The sequence below is a fragment of the Lupinus angustifolius genome, chromosome LG08, assembly GCF_001865875.1.
Source record: "Lupinus angustifolius cultivar Tanjil chromosome LG08, LupAngTanjil_v1.0, whole genome shotgun sequence".
Lineage (NCBI taxonomy): Eukaryota > Viridiplantae > Streptophyta > Magnoliopsida > Fabales > Fabaceae > Lupinus > Lupinus angustifolius.
In genome coordinates, this window is record NC_032016.1 from 24,859,170 (window position 1) to 24,880,675 (window position 21,506).

The following is a 21,506-nucleotide window of genomic DNA, read 5'->3' on the forward strand; positions in this document are numbered from 1 at the left end:
GAGTTAATGGATTTGCTACATGTTTGTAACTTCTAGGTATGTCGAGAATGGCTCGCTTGCAAATATTATCAAGCCCAATAACTTTGGACCATTTCCAGAATCATTGGTTGCAGTTTATATTGGCCAGGTTTGTAGGTGTAAGACAATTCATTGAGGTTTTAAAAGGTTTTGGTTTATTTTTTGGATTTTATACTAAATGCATTATATGATGAGATAGGTGTTGGAAGGCTTGGTTTATCTACATGAACAGGGTGTTATCCATCGGGATATTAAGGGTGCTAACATATTGACAACTAAAGAGGCAAGCCTACTCCTATTTTTTTGTTCTTAGTTATACACTAGGGTTGTCAGTTTTCTTATCATATAATCCCTCCTTTTACTTGGACTTGATCGATTGCATCATGATATAGATGGCTTTTCTGAGTACATGATGAGCACCGAATAATTATATTTTGCATCTTTCTATGAAAAAAGTATGACGTGCGTCATCATTGTTTTTAATCTTGTCATACTTTTCCATGGTATACTTCATATGAAGGAATTGTAGTCTCACCAAGTCTCCTTTCATGTCGCCTCGATCCCATCATAATTTTCCATGCTTGAGTCTATGTTTTCTTCTTCTTTGGGTTAGATCTAGAAATTTTGTATTAATTCTCACTAATTACATAAATTCTGCTTTCAGGGACTAGTCAAGCTTGCTGATTTTGGTGTTGCAACAAAGTTAACAGATGTTAATACTCATTCAGTTGTTGGAACACCATATTGGATGGCCCCAGAGGTATTAATTGTGTGATTTTCTTCTGCAAACCTAATAATTTGGATTGTGGGTTATAGAAGTGGTCTCTAATTTGATGTTTTCGAGGGTGATCACAGATAAATGTGCTTTAATTTTCCAGGTTATAGAATTGTCTGGTGCGTGTGCTGCTTCTGACATTTGGAGTCTTGGCTGTACGGTTATTGAACTTCTTACATGTGTGCCTCTTTACTATGATTTGCAGCCTATGTCGGCTCTTTTACGTATTGTCAAGGTTTGCTTATGTTAATAATTTATTGTTTCTTCAATATATCATGGGTCCTAGTATCTGGGTTTCTTATAGCAATTGGCTAGATGATGATATTGCCTGATAGCGTGTCACCTGACATCACTGATTTTCTGCACCATTGCTTTCAAAAGGTAAACTGGATTAGTAGTAGCGTAGGAATATTATGACTTGTTTTTACATGTCTTACAAATGGAGATCACCTTTTGTATATCCGCTTTTAACTTGATGAATGCTACTGCATTATTTGTATATTTGTTCCGAAGCTTACACTAGAGTGATGCCGTCATTGTTGTGTATGTAGTTTTCTAACTCTACATTGTATTTGTAGGATAGGAAAAATGAATATCAGTTTTGATCCATACATTTAATAATTTCATATCAAACTGGTGAATAAGCTTTACATAATGTTTTGTTGCATATGTCAGGATGCTAGACAAAGACCTGATGCTAAAACACTACTGTCGCACCCCTGGATCCAAAACTGTAGACGTGTTCTGCAGTCTTCTCTTCGTCACAGTGGAACATTAAAGTAAATAGCATGAGATATTATTGCTCTGTTATAATATGTTAGTTCTTTTGGTTGTACTTCAGTTGTATTGATAGTGAGTGATACTACCTATATTGATTCAATTGACAATTAGTCACAACATGGTTTTATTCTGGTGTGTTTGTGATGTCAGGGGATGTGTGTGTGACTAGTCTTCCAACCAAAACTAGATGCCTTCTGCCTTTGGAAAATGTTTAACATTTGTTTTCTCCATTCTCTATTCTTTAATGAATTTTGCGAACCATTTTGGTGTGATTTCTACAATATATAACTTGACACAATGAAACCTTACTTTGAATTTTTTTGCGTTGATCATCCTCAAAGATAGCTGCTTATAAGCTTTTAGTTGGTCTTCTTTCTAAAGATTTTAGTATGGTTTTCAGATGTGTTACACTTTCAGTCTTTTGTATTATATTTGCAGTGATTACCAATGCTGATTACTTAATTAGTTCTTGTATGTATTCACTGTTTGATTTAAGTTAAACTGATATTTACTTTCAGCTCCATATTTGGTTGGAGAGAAATATCAGAGAAACTGAATAGATTTTTTTCATTGTTTGGAATGGATATAAAAGGGGAAGAAAAAGAAGTTGACTTTTCTCTCCATTTGACTTGAATAGAAAAGTGACGAGAAAAACTGATAAATTTGTTAAAAGACATTTATGCCCCATTATATATGTTCCAACAAGTCACTCAGGTGAACGGTTACTGTTGGACATAGTCGCTGAAGTTATTCCGGGACAATAATCTAGTGGTTGAGTCATTACAATATTAGGAATGAATAGTGTATGTAGTAAAAAAGGGAATAGGATGTTCTACCTACACTTGTTGCATTTGAGATATTTGTAGTGCACTTTATCCGACCTGGGTTATCCTTCCTGAACCCTGGTCTAAAAACCATTAAGGGTGGGACCCCTGAATCATGCATCCGCACCCTTATATGACTTGAATTGGTTCTTTAATAGCCCTCAGAATGGCATCAAAATGCCCTTAAAAGATAAGTTTAGGGTTAATTCAATGCTTTGATAAATAGTGTTTACAAATTGTTTCCTAATTTTAAATACAACTATGAACTTGAATTGGAGACTTAGGATTAAGTCCCCTTAAGTTTTTTTTGTAACTAAAGTGCATTATCATAAACAAAGCCTTGAACATGCTTAACCACACATGCTATGTTTTACCAACACATGTGACACTTTGTAACATCCCACAGAATACATTTACTCTTGTATCAGCTCATAATACATTCAAAAACACTGCTTCTACTGAGAATACCCAATATTTTGACCAAGTGTAAAGTGAAATCTATGAAATGCTCCATGCCATGTTTACTTTGTAAAGAAACTTCAAAATCAGCTCCCAAATCCAAATGGTGATTTTGTCCTACTACCATCTTCTCCATACATATCATTCCACTTCCTCAACTCATTCATGCTTGTTGCATCATATGCAACTGAAGGCCCCACCTACACATTTTAATCAAATTTATTCAATTCTCAGCTTTAAGTGGTTCAGACAGTTTCATATAAACACTAGAAGCAGTTTTACTTTACTTAAGAACATCACAGTTCAAAGTGCACAAATAAAATACTATTTACCTTTGCTTTTGACTCAACAAAATCATCTACATTAAGAGGCCTTAATACTGAAGGTGTACCATTACTGATTCCCTGTGCAAACCAAAAAATAGTGTCATGTGAGCCCAAACAAAACCAAATTAAGTAATTGACACACAATGGCTTCAATAAGAAGTTGTTTGTATCTAAATGTAACAGGTAATTGTTAGAGTTAAATTAAACAAAACCAGACACAATACTTTATGCAAAGTCACAACGGAATTAACCAACTTTGGAGCCATAACTCACTAAGAAAGCATCTTTATCCCTAAGGGTAAGAATTAAGATATTAAACTTCATATAGAGATAGTGTTGAAATCAGGAGAGAAGGGAATCAGAAGATAAATGAATGTTTAAGCTGAAACATGGATCATTAACTGTTTAATAAATTAATTAAGGGAGTAGGTGTAGCTTTCTTCTGTTTTCTCTGATAATTTTCCACAGATATGGTACAGTAAGTTGCCAAATTTCACCTCCAAGCAAGTCTTGTATATAAAAGCACTTCATATTCGTCATTAAAAAGACCAGTTTTATAATCGCCGTACCTTTTTCTCTTCCTCTCTGAGCTCTTGAACTGGCCTGTATGCAGCGGCAATGCAAAGGTTCTGCTCAACATAAGCATGAAGCAATATCATATACATGACTTATGTTTATACATAGAATATTTTAAGCATCGGCTAAAGACAAGCATGGGAAATATTGCTGACTCTACTAAGTAGCATTGAACAATATACATACCTTCAAGTCACTGCCAGAGTATCCTTCAGTCAACTTAGCAAGTTTGTCATACTCAAAACCGGGAATCAAATTTTCTTGTGCAAGGACTATTCTCAAAATCTTCATTCGATTTTCAGCATCTGGTAAATCAACATATATCCTAGATAAACACAAAGCTTAGTTAACCAAACAGTTTTACTTTCCAGAATTTTTCACACCCTTCATACTGAAAAACTAGTTCAAATTTAATCAACTGTCAGGTAAGCTGTTCCACACTATCAGTACACAAGGTGCTACGCGTAATTATTTAAGTTTCTCCCTTGCAGTAAAAAACTTCAAACAATGTAAGCTTTGATCACAGTTCAAGTACAAATTTATATTGAACCCATTGAACCATGAGCTGGAGATCAATTCAATCTCCAGTTAAGTTTTTAAAACACCCACTAATAGCTTAAGTATTGAGGATAGTTGGTCCTTGACATGGTTGGGAGTTCAACCTTTGTCCCTTGTTCTTCCCGTGACAAGTTGAATTATCTATTCTGCAAGCCCAAACGGCTGTTGCTTGAGGGTATAAAACTATTCATGGGCCTCCACCAACTATAGATAAACTCTAACATAAACTGTTTAGAAAAGACAGGATGATATGATGTTGGGCCTAATGAATAGTTATAAAACTAACCTAAACTCTTTATAAAACTATTCTACATCCTTATTAGTTATGCGATCATGCAACTTGTAGGGCTGATCTTAGTAGTTATCTAGGGTTTATTTCCTATATAAGCATTGCACCTTACATGTTTCATCAATCAATAAAATCAGTCAAGTTTATTTTATTAGTTTTCATAGGGTTCGTTTGCAGGTTGAGTTTTGAAGGGGAAGGAAGGGAAAAGAATGGCTCCAAGGCTATGAAATACACTTGTAAGATGACTCTCAAGCCTTCCTTTCCCCTCCAAAACCCAACTCGCAAACGAACCCTTAACTTCTTCTCCCTATTTTTTTTTTGGAGATTGGCCATCTCGTTTTCGGTTTTATCCCTTCCACCATAAAATAAATGTCACTATTAAACAGAACACGGTGGTTAAAACCCTTCAACCAACAATTCTACCATTCTAGGACACATCCTACTACATACCTTCTTGGTAAACGACGAATAACAGCATCATCAAGGTCGAATGGTCTGTTTGTTGCACCAAGAATGAGGATTCTTTGGTTTTCTTTTGACCTCAATCCATCCCAAGCTGCCATGAACTCATTCCTCATTCTTCTAGTGGCCTCGTGTTCAAGGGCACCACCTCGAGCACCAAGCAAACTGTCAACCTATAATGTAGATTCTAGTCAGAAACCAATTTACTATAGGCTTAAAGAACAGATTTTAGTATCTTAGGGTAGAATAAATAGGAGACTGACAGCAGATTTTAGACTTTTCTTGGTTCGAATTTTATGGGTGCATTCCTGAAAATTAGAAACTAATGTTTGGGATTGATTAAAATGTACCATAAAATAAGACATCACTTTTCTAGTATACCATGCAATTCATGAGAAAAGGTATGCAAAAAGACACTCACTTCATCAACAAATATAATGACAGGAGCAAGCTTGCTGGCAAAGGAGAAAAGGGCTTTAGTTAGTTTTTCAGCATCTCCAAACCACTGTAACAGCAAAAAAAACAAATATGTAAGATTTAAGATATCACATACAAATGAAGAGATCAAATGCACCTGTGAACTACTGGAACGACAGACAGACAAACACACACATATAGAGACAAGGAGGTTAATTAATGAGAAAACTTCATCGGAACTTGATAGTAGAGAAACAAGTGAATTGTAGGCCTCTATGCCTTTACTTAATTTTTACTCATTTGTCCTCTTACCCAGATAGGAGCCTTTTCATTGTAGTATCTTCTGGTGTGTTCTTTTACAAGTTACCTTTTCAAGTTTCTAAGCCATTCTCTAATCTAGATGTTCATTCTTCCCAAGTCTGTCTAGAAGTCCAAAACCACCTCTAAGGTCAAATCTTTCTTTCAAAATACGTATAGGATTGATAAAAATGACTTGTAGACTCCCAGACCTCACAAAGCGAACCTAATGTGATATGCTCAGGTCTACTTCAGAAACAGCAGCTCACATATGTTTGCATTGTAAAGACGGGTAATATATTATCGAATAACTATCGGGGTTCATGGTGAGTGTTGGGTGTGTCCTTACACAATGACTCGAATGTTAGAAAACTTTTGGAAGGGTGAAGGAAGCCATAGTTTTAAGGAAGTTGCTACTTATGCAGTTCTCTTCATAGGGTAGGCAAAGGGTTGTTTGAAGAGAACTTCTATTTTTTCAATTAATAATATGCAAAGAGGTCGAACTTCTTTGTTGAATTTTTTTGAGCCACTATGGGTTGTTGTTCCCTTTTGTTTTTTTCACAACCACTGATCTAATCCCACTAGATGGGATTGAGTATGTAGGTGAACTGACATCATGACCTCTATCAGAAACTACATTTATAGTAAATCATAGAGCAAGGATATTACGAGCTGTGTTAAAATAAAGAATCGAGACAAATACAAGCTAACAGAGATCACTCTTCCACTCTATTTACATACATTAATAACACACTCCACTCCAGTATCGGGTAGAAAAGGATGAAACTTATGAGAGAAAAGCAAAAATTATCAGATCTGCTACAACCTAATCCATGCATGGATCATTCATCAATTTTTTTCAAGTTTTAGTTGCAAGAGATTTATCAACTGAGCAGACAAATGTGGAAGAATAAAAATCACCTTTGAAGTTAGAGTTGAACCAGTTATGCTGATAAAATTTGCACCAGCTTCTGTTGCAAGTGCCTTGGCCAGTAGAGTTTTCCCGGTTCCAGGAGGACCAAAGAGTAATATTCCTTTGCAGGGCGGAGAAAAAAATTAAATTTTACACAATACAGAAACTGAACAAAATTGATTTGGCTTCACAATGCATGCCAAAAACAAGATTCATTACCCGCAACAAGTTTCCACGAGAGAAAAGCTCTGGCCTTCTCATTGGAAGAATAACAAGTTCATTAAGTGCCTTCTTCACATCTTCAAGAGCACCTATGTCATCAAACTTCACCCCAATTTCATCTGAAGGTACTACGGCTGAAATGAAATTGCTCTCAAACTCATCCTTTGCAAGGCTCTGATTAACAGAAATCAATATAAGGTTAGAAGCCCTACAGTTTAATATCCATATAGTAACAGTAAAATAAACCACATGCCTTGAGGTTCTGAGAAGGTTTCCGTGATAAAGTTTCTTGGCCCTTCATCCTTGAGATTGCAATTTCAAGACTTCACACCAGGAAAAAACAAGTGAGCTTTGAAATTCGACCGAAAAACATGCAAAATGATAAGATTTAAATTTAAACCTTTCACGGGGGAGGCACAATCGTTCTCCTTTAACAGAAGGAAGCAAGCACGATGACAAGTAATGATTTTTTGCCCAGCCTACAACCTTTTCAGCTTCTGAAAACAGAATAAATGATGTAAAAACATTGTTTGGACATGACATGACGCTAGAGTGCAAATTAGAAGGTAGAGATACAATGGTTGAGGAAGAAAGGACAAGTGCATATGTAAGAATAAGGTTAATAGTCTTAAAATCTGGAAGCGGTTTCATACTTTGCTTTGTCAAGATGACATCATCGGTATTTACATGCAATAGGTCTGTGCATGATAACTGATGCTCTTCAAGAACCTGCATCACGAAAATTCAGCTATATATGTATTTCACTAACCATCATCGAGGTAGGAGTAAATCAAATGCTTCAGAAATCAGAGACCTACCTTCCTTAGTTCATTCAAATTGCTACGTGAAATCACAAATTTCCTGTCTTCATCAAGCTGTTTCTTAAATGTTGCCAGAAGGTTATCATCCTGCAAAGTGCCATGCAGTACTTCAGATGAAAACAGGATGCAAATGAAGATAATAATAAATACACAGAACTGAGACAAAGCAAATGAAAGCACAAATTTATTCCTAGCAACCACAATATCATGAGCAAATAGACAGCTATCTATTTGACAAATCATGGAAAATTAGAAGATTTCCATTGTCAGCCTTTGAGCAAGATAAGTTACTCTCATTCATTGGAAGAAATATATTTTTGGTAATCAATATGAATATCCCACATTTAACTTGCTACTTTATTGTAGAAATATCTCATAACAAGGGGGCACAGAATAATATAGAATAAAAATGTGTGTGTGTATTTACAGATATAAACTTGAACAAATTAATAGAATATCTTCGGTGAGACAATTTTCAAATATTAATGGTATTGTTCTTCCTTAGTAATGGGGCTAAGGCTTGGACGTGATTTATGATAGCATTATGGCATCGTTCGGTTCATATAGTCAACCCTACCTAGTTGGAGTAAGACTTGATTGTTGTTGTTCCTACAGTAGTAGTACGAATATTGTACTGATATGTTTGAATGTCTCAGACAATCGTGTTTGACATGTGAAAATCCTAGAACTATTGGTGCTTCATAGTAGAGTAGACAAAGCAGTTACTTTTGGTGATCCACGGTGACACTAAATATACTTAAAACAATTACCTTAGGTGGATGTACACACAAAACATTAGAGAAAAGCTTTTGGACATCGTCATCTTCCGAGCTCTTGGCCCCTTTAAATCCATCAGTCAATCGTTTCAGAGACAAAGGCTGTAAACAATCACACAATCAAATTCAGTAATGGGACCAAAAAGAATCCTTTAATGATTTCCACAATACCCCAAGTGCACCAATACCCTGCATTGTTAGCATTTTATTGGCCCCTGGTTTCTGCATCCCTAATCAATTAAGCTGTTGATAAAGCTGGCAACAGCGCAGATACACGTGCACTTGGGCACATAGAATTTGCTATTTTTTTTAAATGAAAAAAAAAGACCACTAATTTTCACAAAAGGTAGCATATAGTCAAAGAAAATATCATCATGTATCTAAGAAAACAAATCACATATATTATAATAAAACACAAGAAGCATGATATCTAACATAATTTGGGGAAGGATAAGATCAACAGACAATACATCAACTTTAGTGATGAATAAATTTCAGGACACTACACTTAGCAATATACTATAGTTTATTGGGATTTGAGAAATAACGAATAGTGAATTTAGAGCAGCATAATTTGAACCCCAGACAATCAACCATAGAACATTTTAGGAAACTCATAAATTTGTAGAGAGACAGCAAGTATTACCAGCTTAGAAGCACGTCCAAAATTTGGAAGTATCATTGTCTGTCAAACAACATAAATGATTAAGGACAAGAGTAAAAAATTTAAAATGTTAGTATTTGCAAAATGGAAATGAACGTCTTTCAGTCACAATTATTTAAAACATATTCTTCATGACCAAAAATTACAAATGAAGCTTACAAATTGTTCTTTCTCCTTTGATCCTGACTGAACTTTGTTCTCCCCACAAATCAACACTACGGGGCCAGATAACTTGTCAAACATCTCTTCAACCTTATTAAAAAACTCATTTCGGTATGACTTAGGAACTGATTTATGCAACCACTGTGAACTGTCCGGAAAATAGACAATAAGAGGTTGTCTGCATTTCAGAACCTGCAAAACAACGCTCAGTTTTACCATTGTTGCACAAAGATTTTGGCTATCCTATTCTGAGATTTCAAAGTATTGAAAGTACCAACCCGACCACTATACCTCACATAAAGCCTCCACTGCTATGTAGCAATCCTGTGCTTGTGCATCAAGATCATTCTCGATGTCCTTAACTGTGAACAAATTAAAAAGATAGTTTGCTAACAATCAGTATAACTAAAAGTTACTTTTTACCCAAAAGGGGGTAAATAAAGAAACTCTAGGATATGGTACAGTAAGTTACCAAATTTCACCTCCAAGCAAGTCTCGTATATAAAGCGCCGTACCTTTTTCTCTTCCTCTATGAGCTCTTGAACTGGCCTGTATGCAGCGGCAATGCAAAGGTTCTGCTCAACATAAGCATGAAGCAACATCATATACATGACTTATGTTTATACATAGAATATTTTACGCATCGGCTAAAGACAAGCATGGGAAATATTGCTGACTCTACTAAGTAGCATTGAACAATATACATACCTTCAAGTCACTGCCAGAGTAACCTTCAGTCAACTTAGCAAGTTTGTCATACTCAAAACTGGGAACCAAATTTTCTTGTGCAAGGACTATTCTCAAAATCTTCATTCGATTTTCAGCATCTGGTAAATCAACATATATCCTAGATAAACACAAAGCTTAGTTAACCAAACAGTTTTACTTTCCAGAATTTTTCACACCCTTCATACTGAAAAACTAGTTCAAATTTAATCAACTGTCAGGTAAGCTGTTCCACACTATCAGTACACAAGGTGCTACGCGTAATTATTTAAGTTTCTCCCTTGCAGTAAAAAACTTCAAACAATGAAAGCTTTGATTACAGTTCAGGTACAAATTTATATTGAAACCATGAGGTGGAGATCAGTTCAATCTCCAGTTAAGTTTTTAAAACACCCACTAATAGCTTAAGTATTGAGGATAGTTGGTCCTTGACATGGTTGGGAGTTCAACCTTTGTCCCTTGTTCTTCCCGTGACAAGTTGAATTATCCATTCTGCAAGCCCAAACGGCTGTTGCTTGAGGGTATAAAACTATTCACGGGCCTCCCCCAACTATAGATAAACTCTAACATAAACTCTTTAGAAAAGACAGGATGATATGATGTTGGGCCTAATGAATAGTTATAAAACTAACCTAAACTCTTTATAAAACTATTCTAGATCCTTATTAGTTATGCGATCATGCAACTTGTAGGGCTGGTCTTAGTAGTTATCTAGGGTTTATTTCCTATATAAGCATTGCACCTTATATGTTTCATCAATCAATAAAATCAGTCAAGTTTATTTTATTAGTTTTCATAAGGTTCGTTTGCAGGTTGAGTTTTGGAGGGGAAGGAAGGGAAAAGATGGCTCCAAGGCCATGAAATACACTTGTGAGATGACTCTCAAGCCTTCCTTTCCCCTCCAAAACCCAACTCGCAAACGAACCCTTAACTTCTTCTCCCTATTTTTTTTTGGAGATTGGCCATCTCGTTTTCGGTTTTATCCCTTCCACCATAAAATAAATGTCACTATTAAACAGAACACGGTGGTTAAAACCCTTCAACCAACAATTCTACCATTCTAGGACACATCCTACTACATACCTTCTTGGTAAACGACGAATAACAGCATCATCAAGGTCGAATGGTCTGTTTGTTGCACCAAGAATGAGGATTCTTTGGTTTTCTTTTGACCTCAATCCATCCCAAGCTGCCATGAACTCATTCCTCATTCTTCTAGTGGCCTCGTGTTCAAGGGCACCACCTCGAGCACCAAGCAAACTGTCAACCTATAATGTAGATTCTAGTCAGAAACCAATTTACTATAGGCTTAAAGAACAGATTTTAGACTTTTCTTGGTTTGAATTTTATGGGTGCATTCCTGAAAATTAGAAACTAATGTTTGGGATTGATTAAAATGTACCATAAAATAAGACATCACTTTTCTAGTATACCATGCAATTCATGAGAAAAGGTATGCAAAAAGACACTCACTTCATCAACAAATATAATGACAGGAGCAAGCTTGCTGGCAAAGGAGAAAAGGGCTTTAGTTAGTTTTTCAGCATCTCCAAACCACTGTAACAGCAACAAAAAAAACAAATATGTAAGATATAAGATATCACATACAAATGAAGAGATCAAATACACCTGTGAACTACTGGAACGACAGACAGACAAACACACACATATAGAGACAAGGAGGTTAATTAATGAGAAAACTTCATCGGAACTTGATAGTAGAGAAACAAGTGAATTGTAGGCCTCTATGCCTTTACTTAATTTTTACTCATTTGTCCTCTTACCCAGATAGGAGCCTTTTCATTGTAGTATCTTCTGGTGTGTTCTTTTACAAGTTACCTTTTCAAGTTTCTAAGCCATTCTCTAATCTAGATGTTCATTCTTCCCAAGTCTGTCTAGAAGTCCAAAACCACCTCTAAGGTCAAATCTTTCTTTCAAAATACGTATAGGATTGATAAAAATGACTTGTAGACTCCCAGACCTCACAAAGCGAACCTAATGTGATATGCTCAGGTCTACTTCAGAAACAGCAGCTCACATGTTTGCATTGTAAAGACGGGTAATATATTATCGAATAACTATCGGGGTTCATGGTGAGTGTTGGGTGTGTCCTTACACAATGACTCGAATGTTAGAAAACTTTTGGAAGGGTGAAGGAAGCCATAGTTTTAAGGAAGTTGCTACTTATGCAGTTCTCTTCATAGGGTAGGCAAAGGGTTGTTTGAAGAGAACTTCTATTTTTTCAATTAACAATATGCAAAGGGGTCGGACTTCTTTGTTGTATTTTTTTTGAGCCACTATGGCTTGCTGTTCCCTGTTGTTTTTTTGTTTTTTCACAACCACCGAGTCTTATCCCACTAGGTGGGATTGAGTATGTAGGTGAACTGACATCATGACCTCTATCAGAAACTACATTTATAGTAAATCATAGAGCAAGGATATTACGAGCTGTGTTAAAATAAAGAATCGAGACAAATACAAGCTAACAGAGATCACTCTTCCACTCTATTTACATACATTAATAACACACTCCACTCCAGTATCGGGTAGAAAAGGATGAAACTTATGAGAGAAAAGCAAAAATTATCAGATCTGCTACAACCTAATCCATGCATGGATCATTCATCAATTTTTTTCAAGTTTTAGTTGCAAGAGATTTATCAACTGAGCAGACAAATGTGGAAGAATAAAAATCACCTTTGAAGTTAGAGTTGAACCAGTTATGCTGATAAAATTTGCACCAGCTTCTGTTGCAAGTGCCTTGGCCAGTAGAGTTTTCCCGGTTCCAGGAGGACCAAAGAGTAATATTCCTTTGCAGGGCGGAGAAAAAAATTAAATTTTACACAATACAGAAACTGAACAAAATTGATTTGGCTTCACAATGCATGCCAAAAACAAGATTCATTACCCGCAACAAGTTTCCACGAGAGAAAAGCTCTGGCCTTCTCATTGGAAGAATAACAAGTTCATTAAGTGCCTTCTTCACATCTTCAAGAGCACCTATGTCATCAAACTTCACCCCAATTTCATCAGAAGGTACTACGGCAGAAATGAAATTGCTCTCAAACTCATCCTTCGCAAGGCTCTGATTAACATAAATCAACATAAGGTTAAAAGTCCTTCATTTTAAGATCAATTATAGTGGTAACAGGAAAATAAACCACATGCCTTGAGATTCTGAGAGGGTTTCCGTGATAAAATTTCTTGCCCTTTCATCCTTGAGATTGCAATTTCAAGACTTCACACCAGGAAAAAACAAGTGAGCTTTGAAATTCGACCGAAAAACATGCAAAATGATAAGATTTAAATTTAAACCTTTCAAGGGGGAGGCACAATCGTTCTCCTTTAACAGAAGGAAGCATGCACGATGACAAGTAATGATTTTTTTCCCAGCCTACAACCTTTTCAGCTTCTGAAAACAGAATAAATGATGTAAAAACATTGTTTGAACATGACATGACGCTAGAGTGCAAATTAGAAGGTAGAGATACAATGGTTGAGGAAGAAAGGACAAGTGCATATGTAAGAATAAGGTTAATAGTCTTAAAATCTGGAAGCGGTTTCATACTTTGCTTTGTCAAGATGACATCATCGGTATTTACATGCAATAGGTCTGTGCATGATAACTGATGCTCTTCAAGAACCTGCATCACGAAAATTCAGCTATATATGTATTTCACTAACCATCATCGAGGTAGGAGTAAATCAAATGCTTCAGAAATCAGAGACTTACCTTCCTTAGTTCATTCAAATTGCTACGTGAAATCACAAATTTCCTGTCTTCATCAAGCTGTTTCTTAAATGTTGCCAGAAGGTTATCATCCTGCAAAGTGCCATGCAGTACTTCAGATGAAAACAGGATGCAAATGAAGATAATAATAAATACACAGAACTGAGACAAAGCAAATGGAAGCACAAATTTATTCCTAGCAACCACAATATCATGAGCAAATAGACAGCTATCTATTTGACAAATCATGGAAAATTAGAAGATTTCCATTGTCAGCCTTTGAGCAAGATAAGTTACTCTCATTCATTAGAAGAAATATATTTTTGCTAATCAATATGAATATCCGACATTTAACTTGCTACTTTATTGTAGAAATATCTCATAACAAGGGGCACAGAATAATATAGAATAAAAATGTGCGTGTGTATTTACAGATATAAACTTGAACAAATTAATAGAATATCTTCGGTGAGACAATTTTCAAATATTAATGGTATTGTTCTTCCTTAGTAATGGGGCTAAGGCTTGGACATGATTTATGATAGCATTATGGCATCGTTCGGTTCATATAGTCAACCCTACCTAGTTGGAGTAAGACTTGATTGTTGTTGTTCCTACAGTAGTAGTACGAATATTGTACTGATATGTTTGAATGTCTCAGACAATCGTGTTTGACATGTGAAAATCCTAGAACTATTGGTGCTTCATAGTAGAGTAGACAAAGCAGTTACTTTTGGTGATCCATGGTGACACTAAATATACTTAAAACAATTACCTTAGGTGGATGTACACACAAAACATTAGAGAAAAGCTTTTGAACATCATCATCTTCCGAGCTCTTGGCCCCTTTAAATCCGTCAGTCAATCGTTTCAGAGACAGAGGCTGTAAACAATCACACAATCAAATTCAGTAATGGGACCAAAAAGAATCCTTTAATGATTTCCACAATGCCCAAAGTGCACCAATACCCTGCATTGTTAGCATTTTATTGACCCCTGGTTTCTGCATCCCTAATCAACTAAGCTGTTGATAAAGCTAGCAACAGCGCAGATACACGTGCACTTGGGCACATAGAATTTGCTATCTTTTTTAAATGAAAAAAAAAGACCACTAATTTTCACAGAAGGTAGCATATAGTCAAAGAAAATATCATCATGTATCTAAGAAAACAAATCACATATATTATAATAAAACACAAGAAGCATGATATCTAACATAATTTGGGGAAGGATAAGATCAACAGACAATACATCAACTTTAGTGATGAATAAATTTCAGGACACTACACTTAGCAATATACTATAGTTTATTGGGATTTGAGAAACAACGAATAGTGATTTTAGAGCAGCATAATTTGAACCCCAGACAATCAACCATAGAACATTTTAGGAAACTCATAAATTTGTAGAGAGACAGCAAGTATTACCAGCTTAGAAGCACGTCCAAAATTTGGAAGTATCATTGTCTGTCAAACAACATAAATGATTAAGGACAAGAGTAAAAAATTTAAAATGTTAGTATTTGCAAAATGGAAATGAACGTCTTTCAGTCACAGTTATTTAAAACATATTCTTCATGACCAAAAATTACAAATGAAGCTTACAAATTGTTCTTTCTCCTTTGATCCTGACTGAACTTTGTTCTCCCCACAAATCAACACTACGGGGCCAGATAACTTGTCAAACATCTCTTCAACCTTATTAAAAAACTCATTTCGGTATGACTTAGGAACTGATTTATGCAACCACTGTGAACTGTCTGGAAAATAGACAATAAGAGGTTGTCTGGATTTCAGAACCTGCAAAACAATGCTCAGTTTTACCATCCTTGCACAAAGATTTTGGCAATCCTATTCTGAGATTTCAAAGTATTGAAAGTACCAACCCGACCACTATACCTCACATAAAGTCTCCACTGCTATGTAGCAATCCTGTGCTTGTGCACCAAGATCATTCTCGATGTCCTTAACTGTGAACAAATTAAAAAGATAGTTTGCTAACAATCATTATAACTAAAAGTTACTTTTTACCCAAAAGGGGGTAAATAAAGAAACTCTAGTTCACATACTCGTATCAGAATTTATGCATCTCCTAGTCATAGGCATTATAGTCTAAAAAACTTAATCCTGGGACAGAAACTGATATTATTTTTAGTGAAACTCTGATAGTAAGTTTATGACAACTTCATCATCGATTCTCAGCCATATGATTTTGTCAAAAATCAAGATACCCCTCTTATCCCCCTTGACAAGAAAAATCCACCCATCCCCTTAACACCTAGGATGAACAATATCACTTCCATTAAAAAGAGATTGGGCTTTCTCCGGTAAGTGAAGTGAGCCATAGCATAGGAAAAGAAGCAAGGCATTGATTGAACAAAGCCCAAGGAAGGAAAGGATTGAAGACACGAGTATCAGCCTTAATATATAGTTTTTTTTTCTTTTCTATTTCTCCAATATAGAACAAAAATATCATTTAAGGTTAAACTCCAAATCATTCATAAGGTCATACAAAATCATTCATAAGGTTATTTGAATTTCAAATAAAATCTATTTTTTATTTTGAAAGCCATTCGGCTATTGATGTTTTATTTCCATGATAAATATTTTAACAATTTTATTTCATTTTGATATTTCAAGTAAAAATGCAAAGCAACTCGACAAAGTATTTCGTTATAAAGATAATCTATCCCAAAGAAAAAATACAACACAACAACTTCAAACTGTAACATCCTACCTGTTTACCTCGAAGTAATAAAAAACTGGTTTTATATTGATAAGGATATTAGGATTTATGCGAAAACAAAAAAATATTTATGATACATAAGTTTCACATATACATACAATATTATATGTGCTCTTTTAAACGCCAATACAATACTTAGCTAATTTTATTTTTCGATCAAAGGATAATTATCTAAAGTTAAAAACAATGATAGAGTCATGCTCGAAAAATGGCACACAAAAGATTGGAAGGCCTCCGAGTTAGTCCCGGAAAAAATGGCCATCAACTAAATCCTGAAATGAGGAAATGGCCACCATGTTAGTCCTCCGTCGAGATGGAGGTGGATTTTTGATTGATGGTTCAGCTCAACGGGCACATTCTGGTATCTTAGATTCTACACATCCTTCTATTGTTCAGAATGAGGCACTGTTCTCTTCAGTAGATGAGCATGATCTACATAAAGTGAAGCGTGGAGTACTTGATTATCACTTAGAACCTTCACATGCTCCAACCTCCAACCCTCAGAGATCAGATGCTAATCACCCCATTGATATTGACAGGCCTCTATCTAGCAATGCAGCAGCTGAAGTTGCGCCACTGGAGAAGATTTCAAATCTAGCTTTCAGAGAATCTTCAGTAGGTGCGTTAAGAGAGAGAGAGAATGTGGATCGTTGGAAATTTGATCCTTCTCGGGCATATTTTGCAGTGGTATGTAGTAAATACAAAGTTCTTATACTATCCGAAAAATATATTGTGAGCTTTTCAGACCTACTTTTTCCATGTCATTTCACTGCTGCCTTTTATTTTATAGAGGTGTGTGATTTTATAGATATCTAAAGTTGGCTTATATCTTGGTCCTAATCTTGTCACATGGTGGTCCAAAAAGCAGAACACTATTTCAAGATCAAGCACTGAAGCTGAGTATAGGAGTCTTGCTTTGGCTTCTCAAGAGTTAATGTGGATAGAATCTCTTCTTAAAGAAATCAGAGTTCCCTTCAACACTCCTTATATACTCTGTGATAATGATAATCTAAGTACAGTGGCTATGTCTCACAACCCGGTTCTACATAGCAGAACCAAACACATAGAGTTGGATCTATATTTTGTAAGGGACAAAATTCAAAACAAGACCCTTATTGTGAAGCACATACCATCTGCATTTCAGACTGCTGATGTTTTGACTAAACCTCTTCCTCACAATCAGTTCATAACTCTTAGAAATCAACTAAGGATCCAAGATCATCATTCAAGAAGCTAGTCAATCTGTGCACCCTCAGCTTCAAGGGGGTATAATAGAATAATATAGTAGTTAGGGTTGGATGATTAGTTAGAATGCGGATAAAACTAAATCAGTTTTTATATAAACTGAATTAGTTTAAGTTCAAGGGGCTAGCATTAGCACCTATAAATAATCATCCATTGTTCACTTTTCAGATTATCAATTGAATAATAAAAGTTCCAATTCATTTCTCTTTACTTTCCTGCTCTCTCTCTATCACTCCCGTTTCTCTTCTTCCTCATCGCTGGTTTCTCTTTTTCACAGATTCTTTTGACTCTTCATTGTCTTGTGTTTTCTGTATCAGGTCTTTGACGAAAATCTTCCTGGAGAAAACCATTTTCCTATACAGGTACCAAGACCTCTTTTTTTTTTATACTGTGAACTGCTTTTTTTAATTTATTATTCAGCCTATCCCCGTATAATAATATCATACATCTTTCACATAATGTGTTCTGTTCTATTCAGTTTCTGGCATCTCATATATTCTCTCTAGTAGTTTAAACTGGGTTTGGAATGTTATTGAATGTTGTGTTAGGTTATTGATTGATGTGGGCACCTCATATTTCTGTTTCAAATGTTGCCTTTTTGGCTAAAATCTGTCTAGGTAATTGCTTTTGTGCATTTTCACCAAACCTTCAAAATTTTTGTTCCCCTCTATTGTACTTTGTGTTGTGCATGTTTTGCATGCTAGTAATTCCATACATAACTCCAATGGATGTTGCAGGTCATATGTTCTGTGCTTCAGCTTATAAATCAAATAATTAAAGGCAACACTGATTTTCAAGAAAACGCGTGTCTTGTTGGATTAGTAAGTCATTTTCTTTATATTTTATGCCCCTTCTCTTACCTTCCTTTCTCTCTCTTTATTCTCCCCCTTACTTATTTGCTTAATTTCTTTGTTTAAATTTGTTGAGTCATTTGGGGCAGGCTCATTCCGTTAATTAATGATCCTACTTAGTAATGTTTTTTAAGAGAATATTGTGTTCTAACTTCTAAAATCTTGAAGAATTCTACAAAACTTCCATTCCAAGTATACTAGATAAGAAATCAACCAATTATAGCTCAGCAATTTTACTATCGCGACTCTTGTATTTTGTCATTTACATGTTGCTTTAGATGGTGTAGTGTGTGTGTAAGATTTTAGGTTTGATTGCACAGCAGTATAACACACCCACAAGAAAGTCATTTGTGGAATAATTCATAAAAGCGAACATTCCCTTTAAAAGCGAGCATGGAATGTGTCTAATTTGATTTTCTTTAATTCATCATACAAGGATTGGGAATAGAATCTCAATCGCATAAAGATTTAGAATCTGTAACATTCAATACCCATAACAAAAGCTTGGACATTCAAATTTCAAATAAGCTTTAATTAATATCAGGTAGATTTCATAAACTTATAAGCCCTTACAGCCCGACTTGTGAATATTACTATTTGTAAAATGTTCCTGAGATTGAAGATAAGTTATCTACAGTATCGCCATAAGTCTTTGTAATCATCTTTTCGTCATAATGAATACTATATCTTTTTTCCCTTTTCAAAATAAATTATCCACAGAAACAGTTTGCTTTCCCTAATAACCTCAACAGTAATGATATAGCGAGGTCTTTGGAATATTGAAATCATAAATAAATATCATAAACTCACAGGCCAAATTACTGTATTCTTCAATCCCAACCAATATCACTCCAATATCTTAAACTCAAGCTTAAAGCCAGGGACTCACTATCATATTGTGAACACTTGGAAAATGATAGTATACCAGAAGGTGAAGGAACAAAGAGAGAGGGAGAAAGAGAATCTGTGATGAAACTAAAATGGAAACTATAACTAACTGAGCTCAGTTCTGTAACTGCCTTATACATTTGTTTCAGCCATTGTAATTCAGTTTTTTAGTTAGTTTCCAGTTTTAGAAACTTCAGTTAGTTTAGTTAGTTGACAGGTTTTCTGTTTTACTATTTTTGGCAATATGTGTATAAATACTTTTGTAATTCCTTGAGTAATAGCAAGTTGTTCATTCATTGAATTCCTTCTTCTTCTCCACTCTCATACTTCTATTCTTCTAATCCAACAACACAATATCTTCTTTCTCTTCTCCTCTGTGAACACAGAACCGTGTGTTCTGATTCTTCTTTTCTTCTTCTTTTCTTCTTCTGGTTGTAACAGCAACAAGGGAGATGGAAGAAAGGTTGAAAAAGTATATCTGTGAAATGCCGGAAAGTCGTATATGTGAGTTGGAAAATACATTGGAGTTGAAGTTTAAGGTTTTAGAAAGAAGTTTCAGAGAGTCTGTAAAGAATTTGGTTGAAGAATCCTTCCACAAGCACAAGGAGGAGGAAATATCAAAACGGAGATCAAAGCATCACGAATCACATCGGGTACAAGATGGAGTCCCAGATTTCAGAACTAACAGAATCACAGGGAGAAAGAAGCCGCCATTGCGTATACTGATTGACAACAAATATGTACGCAATTTCACTTCTCCATTCATTTATACATTTCGTATGATCTTATTTTTTATAGGCTAATCATTTTGTTTGCATGTGATACTTGGAGCAGATGCTGGGAGATGAGATTGGGAAGGGAGCCTATGGTCGAGTTTTCAAAGGTTTGGACCTAGAGAATGGAGACTTCGTTGCAATTAAACAAGTTTCTTTGGAGAATATTGCTCAGGAGGATCTCAACGTCATCATGGTACAAAATTAACAAAACTCATCTTAGCACCATTCTTTTGTTTTGTAGCTAAAAAAATATAAATTGGAAACATTAGAGACTTATGTCCAATTGTGTCTTTGATAATCCTATTATATTTATTACTAACTTGGGTGCTGTTTTACCTGTGACTATTCCACCATTTGATGGATGCGTCAATGTTTCAGCAAGAGATTGATTTGTTAAAGGTATTTCTATATCTCAATGTTGTATCTGCACCACATTATCTATTGAAATTTTATTTTGCTTGTTAGCTTAATGGTACTATCTGCTCGAGTTCCCCATGTATATGTTTTGCATGAAAGGTTTAGGCAAAGATATAGAATGATGCAGTTGTTCTTGTATTAAATTACTTGTAAACTGGTAGGTTCCAGTTAGACCAAATGGAACATATGCTATTTGTCAGAAATAGGAAATTAGTTAATGGTATACATTTTTTTTTATAAATGATATACATGTTTTATTTCTTAGGAAGCAGCGGTACACTAATAAGTAATAATGCATTAATGCCATCCATTTACAGTGTCTGTGATTCAGAGAATTAAAGTGGTTTTTTATGTGGTATCCATGTGGGTGAGCACATGGTTTTAGTGTAGAAGAGTTCCTCTTTCATATTATCAGAGGATTGAAGAGCTCTCCTGTGCTGATGTACTATTTTCAAATTCTTTTCTGTTGTCCCCATCTTTTTGGTTTCAGAGAGAACCTCTTGTTCTCTTACCACTTTTCTACATTCTCTAGATGAATTCTGTTCTCAAATTTTCACTCTAAAAATATATATACCAGTGTTTATGTTCTCTGATGCTATAATAATTAGTTTATTGGCTTAATCTCGGGTTCTTATATTGTGCACATGTTTGTTAAATGATTACTATTTTACAGAATTTGAATCACAAAAACATTGTAAAGTATCTTGGATACTCAAAGACAGAGAGTCATCTGCACATAATTTTGGAGTAAGTGATCTCAATTTAAGAAGATTTAATCATAGTATCATT

The 21,506-nt window shown here is 35.2% G+C and overlaps 4 protein-coding genes across 7 annotated transcripts in view; 3 read left to right on the top strand and 1 right to left on the bottom strand.

Moving 5' to 3' along the window:
• The window catches only part of LOC109355519 (MAP3K epsilon protein kinase 1-like), a 33,190-nt gene extending 31,348 nt beyond the window's left edge, over positions 1-1,842 (top strand). For 2 of the 3 annotated variants that reach the window (XM_019598714.1, XM_019598716.1), the window contains one exon: positions 1,469-1,842. In XM_019598714.1, the coding sequence (XP_019454259.1) occupies positions 1,469-1,576 (108 nt within the window). In that variant the 3' untranslated portion in view covers positions 1,577-1,842. The remainder of the gene's footprint in view (positions 1-1,468) is intronic. The other variant, XM_019598715.1, reaches the window with a different exon arrangement.
• Positions 1-15,900, bottom strand: part of LOC109354045 — a 29,970-nt gene extending 14,070 nt beyond the window's left edge. The window contains exons 1-29 of the mRNA XM_019596398.1: positions 15,864-15,900; positions 15,694-15,764; positions 15,400-15,594; positions 15,223-15,261; positions 14,571-14,678; positions 13,799-13,888; positions 13,467-13,709; positions 12,955-13,150; positions 12,763-12,875; positions 11,539-11,622; positions 11,149-11,333; positions 10,048-10,186; positions 9,812-9,914; positions 9,631-9,728; positions 9,337-9,531; positions 9,160-9,198; positions 8,508-8,615; positions 7,735-7,824; positions 7,570-7,645; positions 7,317-7,413; positions 7,170-7,239; positions 6,915-7,090; positions 6,703-6,826; positions 5,489-5,572; positions 5,056-5,240; positions 3,945-4,083; positions 3,752-3,811; positions 3,189-3,260; positions 2,857-3,056 (exon numbers count right to left, since the gene is read on the bottom strand). Coding sequence (XP_019451943.1) covers positions 2,943-3,056; positions 3,189-3,260; positions 3,752-3,811; positions 3,945-4,083; positions 5,056-5,240; positions 5,489-5,572; positions 6,703-6,826; positions 6,915-7,090; positions 7,170-7,239; positions 7,317-7,413; positions 7,570-7,645; positions 7,735-7,824; positions 8,508-8,615; positions 9,160-9,198; positions 9,337-9,531; positions 9,631-9,728; positions 9,812-9,914; positions 10,048-10,186; positions 11,149-11,333; positions 11,539-11,622; positions 12,763-12,875; positions 12,955-13,150; positions 13,467-13,709; positions 13,799-13,888; positions 14,571-14,678; positions 15,223-15,261; positions 15,400-15,594; positions 15,694-15,764; positions 15,864-15,900 — 3,330 coding nt within the window. The 3' untranslated portion in view covers positions 2,857-2,942. The remainder of the gene's footprint in view (positions 1-2,856; positions 3,057-3,188; positions 3,261-3,751; positions 3,812-3,944; positions 4,084-5,055; positions 5,241-5,488; positions 5,573-6,702; positions 6,827-6,914; positions 7,091-7,169; positions 7,240-7,316; positions 7,414-7,569; positions 7,646-7,734; positions 7,825-8,507; positions 8,616-9,159; positions 9,199-9,336; positions 9,532-9,630; positions 9,729-9,811; positions 9,915-10,047; positions 10,187-11,148; positions 11,334-11,538; positions 11,623-12,762; positions 12,876-12,954; positions 13,151-13,466; positions 13,710-13,798; positions 13,889-14,570; positions 14,679-15,222; positions 15,262-15,399; positions 15,595-15,693; positions 15,765-15,863) is intronic.
• Positions 16,708-19,660, top strand: LOC109355521 (MAP3K epsilon protein kinase 1-like). Of its 2 annotated transcripts, none has more exons than XM_019598717.1 (3): positions 16,708-17,227; positions 18,103-18,147; positions 18,523-19,660. In XM_019598717.1, the coding sequence occupies exons 1-3, from the start codon at positions 16,826-16,828 to the stop codon at positions 18,700-18,702; spliced, it is 627 nt and encodes a 208-aa protein (XP_019454262.1). In that variant the 5' UTR covers positions 16,708-16,825; the 3' UTR covers positions 18,703-19,660. The 2 variants fall into 2 exon arrangements, with proteins under 2 accessions (XP_019454262.1, XP_019454263.1); XM_019598718.1 differs by lacking the exon at positions 18,523-19,660 and adding an exon at positions 18,334-18,500.
• LOC109355523 (MAP3K epsilon protein kinase 1-like) lies at positions 19,999-21,487 on the top strand. Its single transcript, XM_019598721.1, has 4 exons — positions 19,999-20,264; positions 20,359-20,493; positions 20,679-20,699; positions 21,391-21,487. The coding sequence occupies exons 1-4, from the start codon at positions 20,010-20,012 to the stop codon at positions 21,466-21,468; spliced, it is 489 nt and encodes a 162-aa protein (XP_019454266.1). The 5' UTR covers positions 19,999-20,009; the 3' UTR covers positions 21,469-21,487.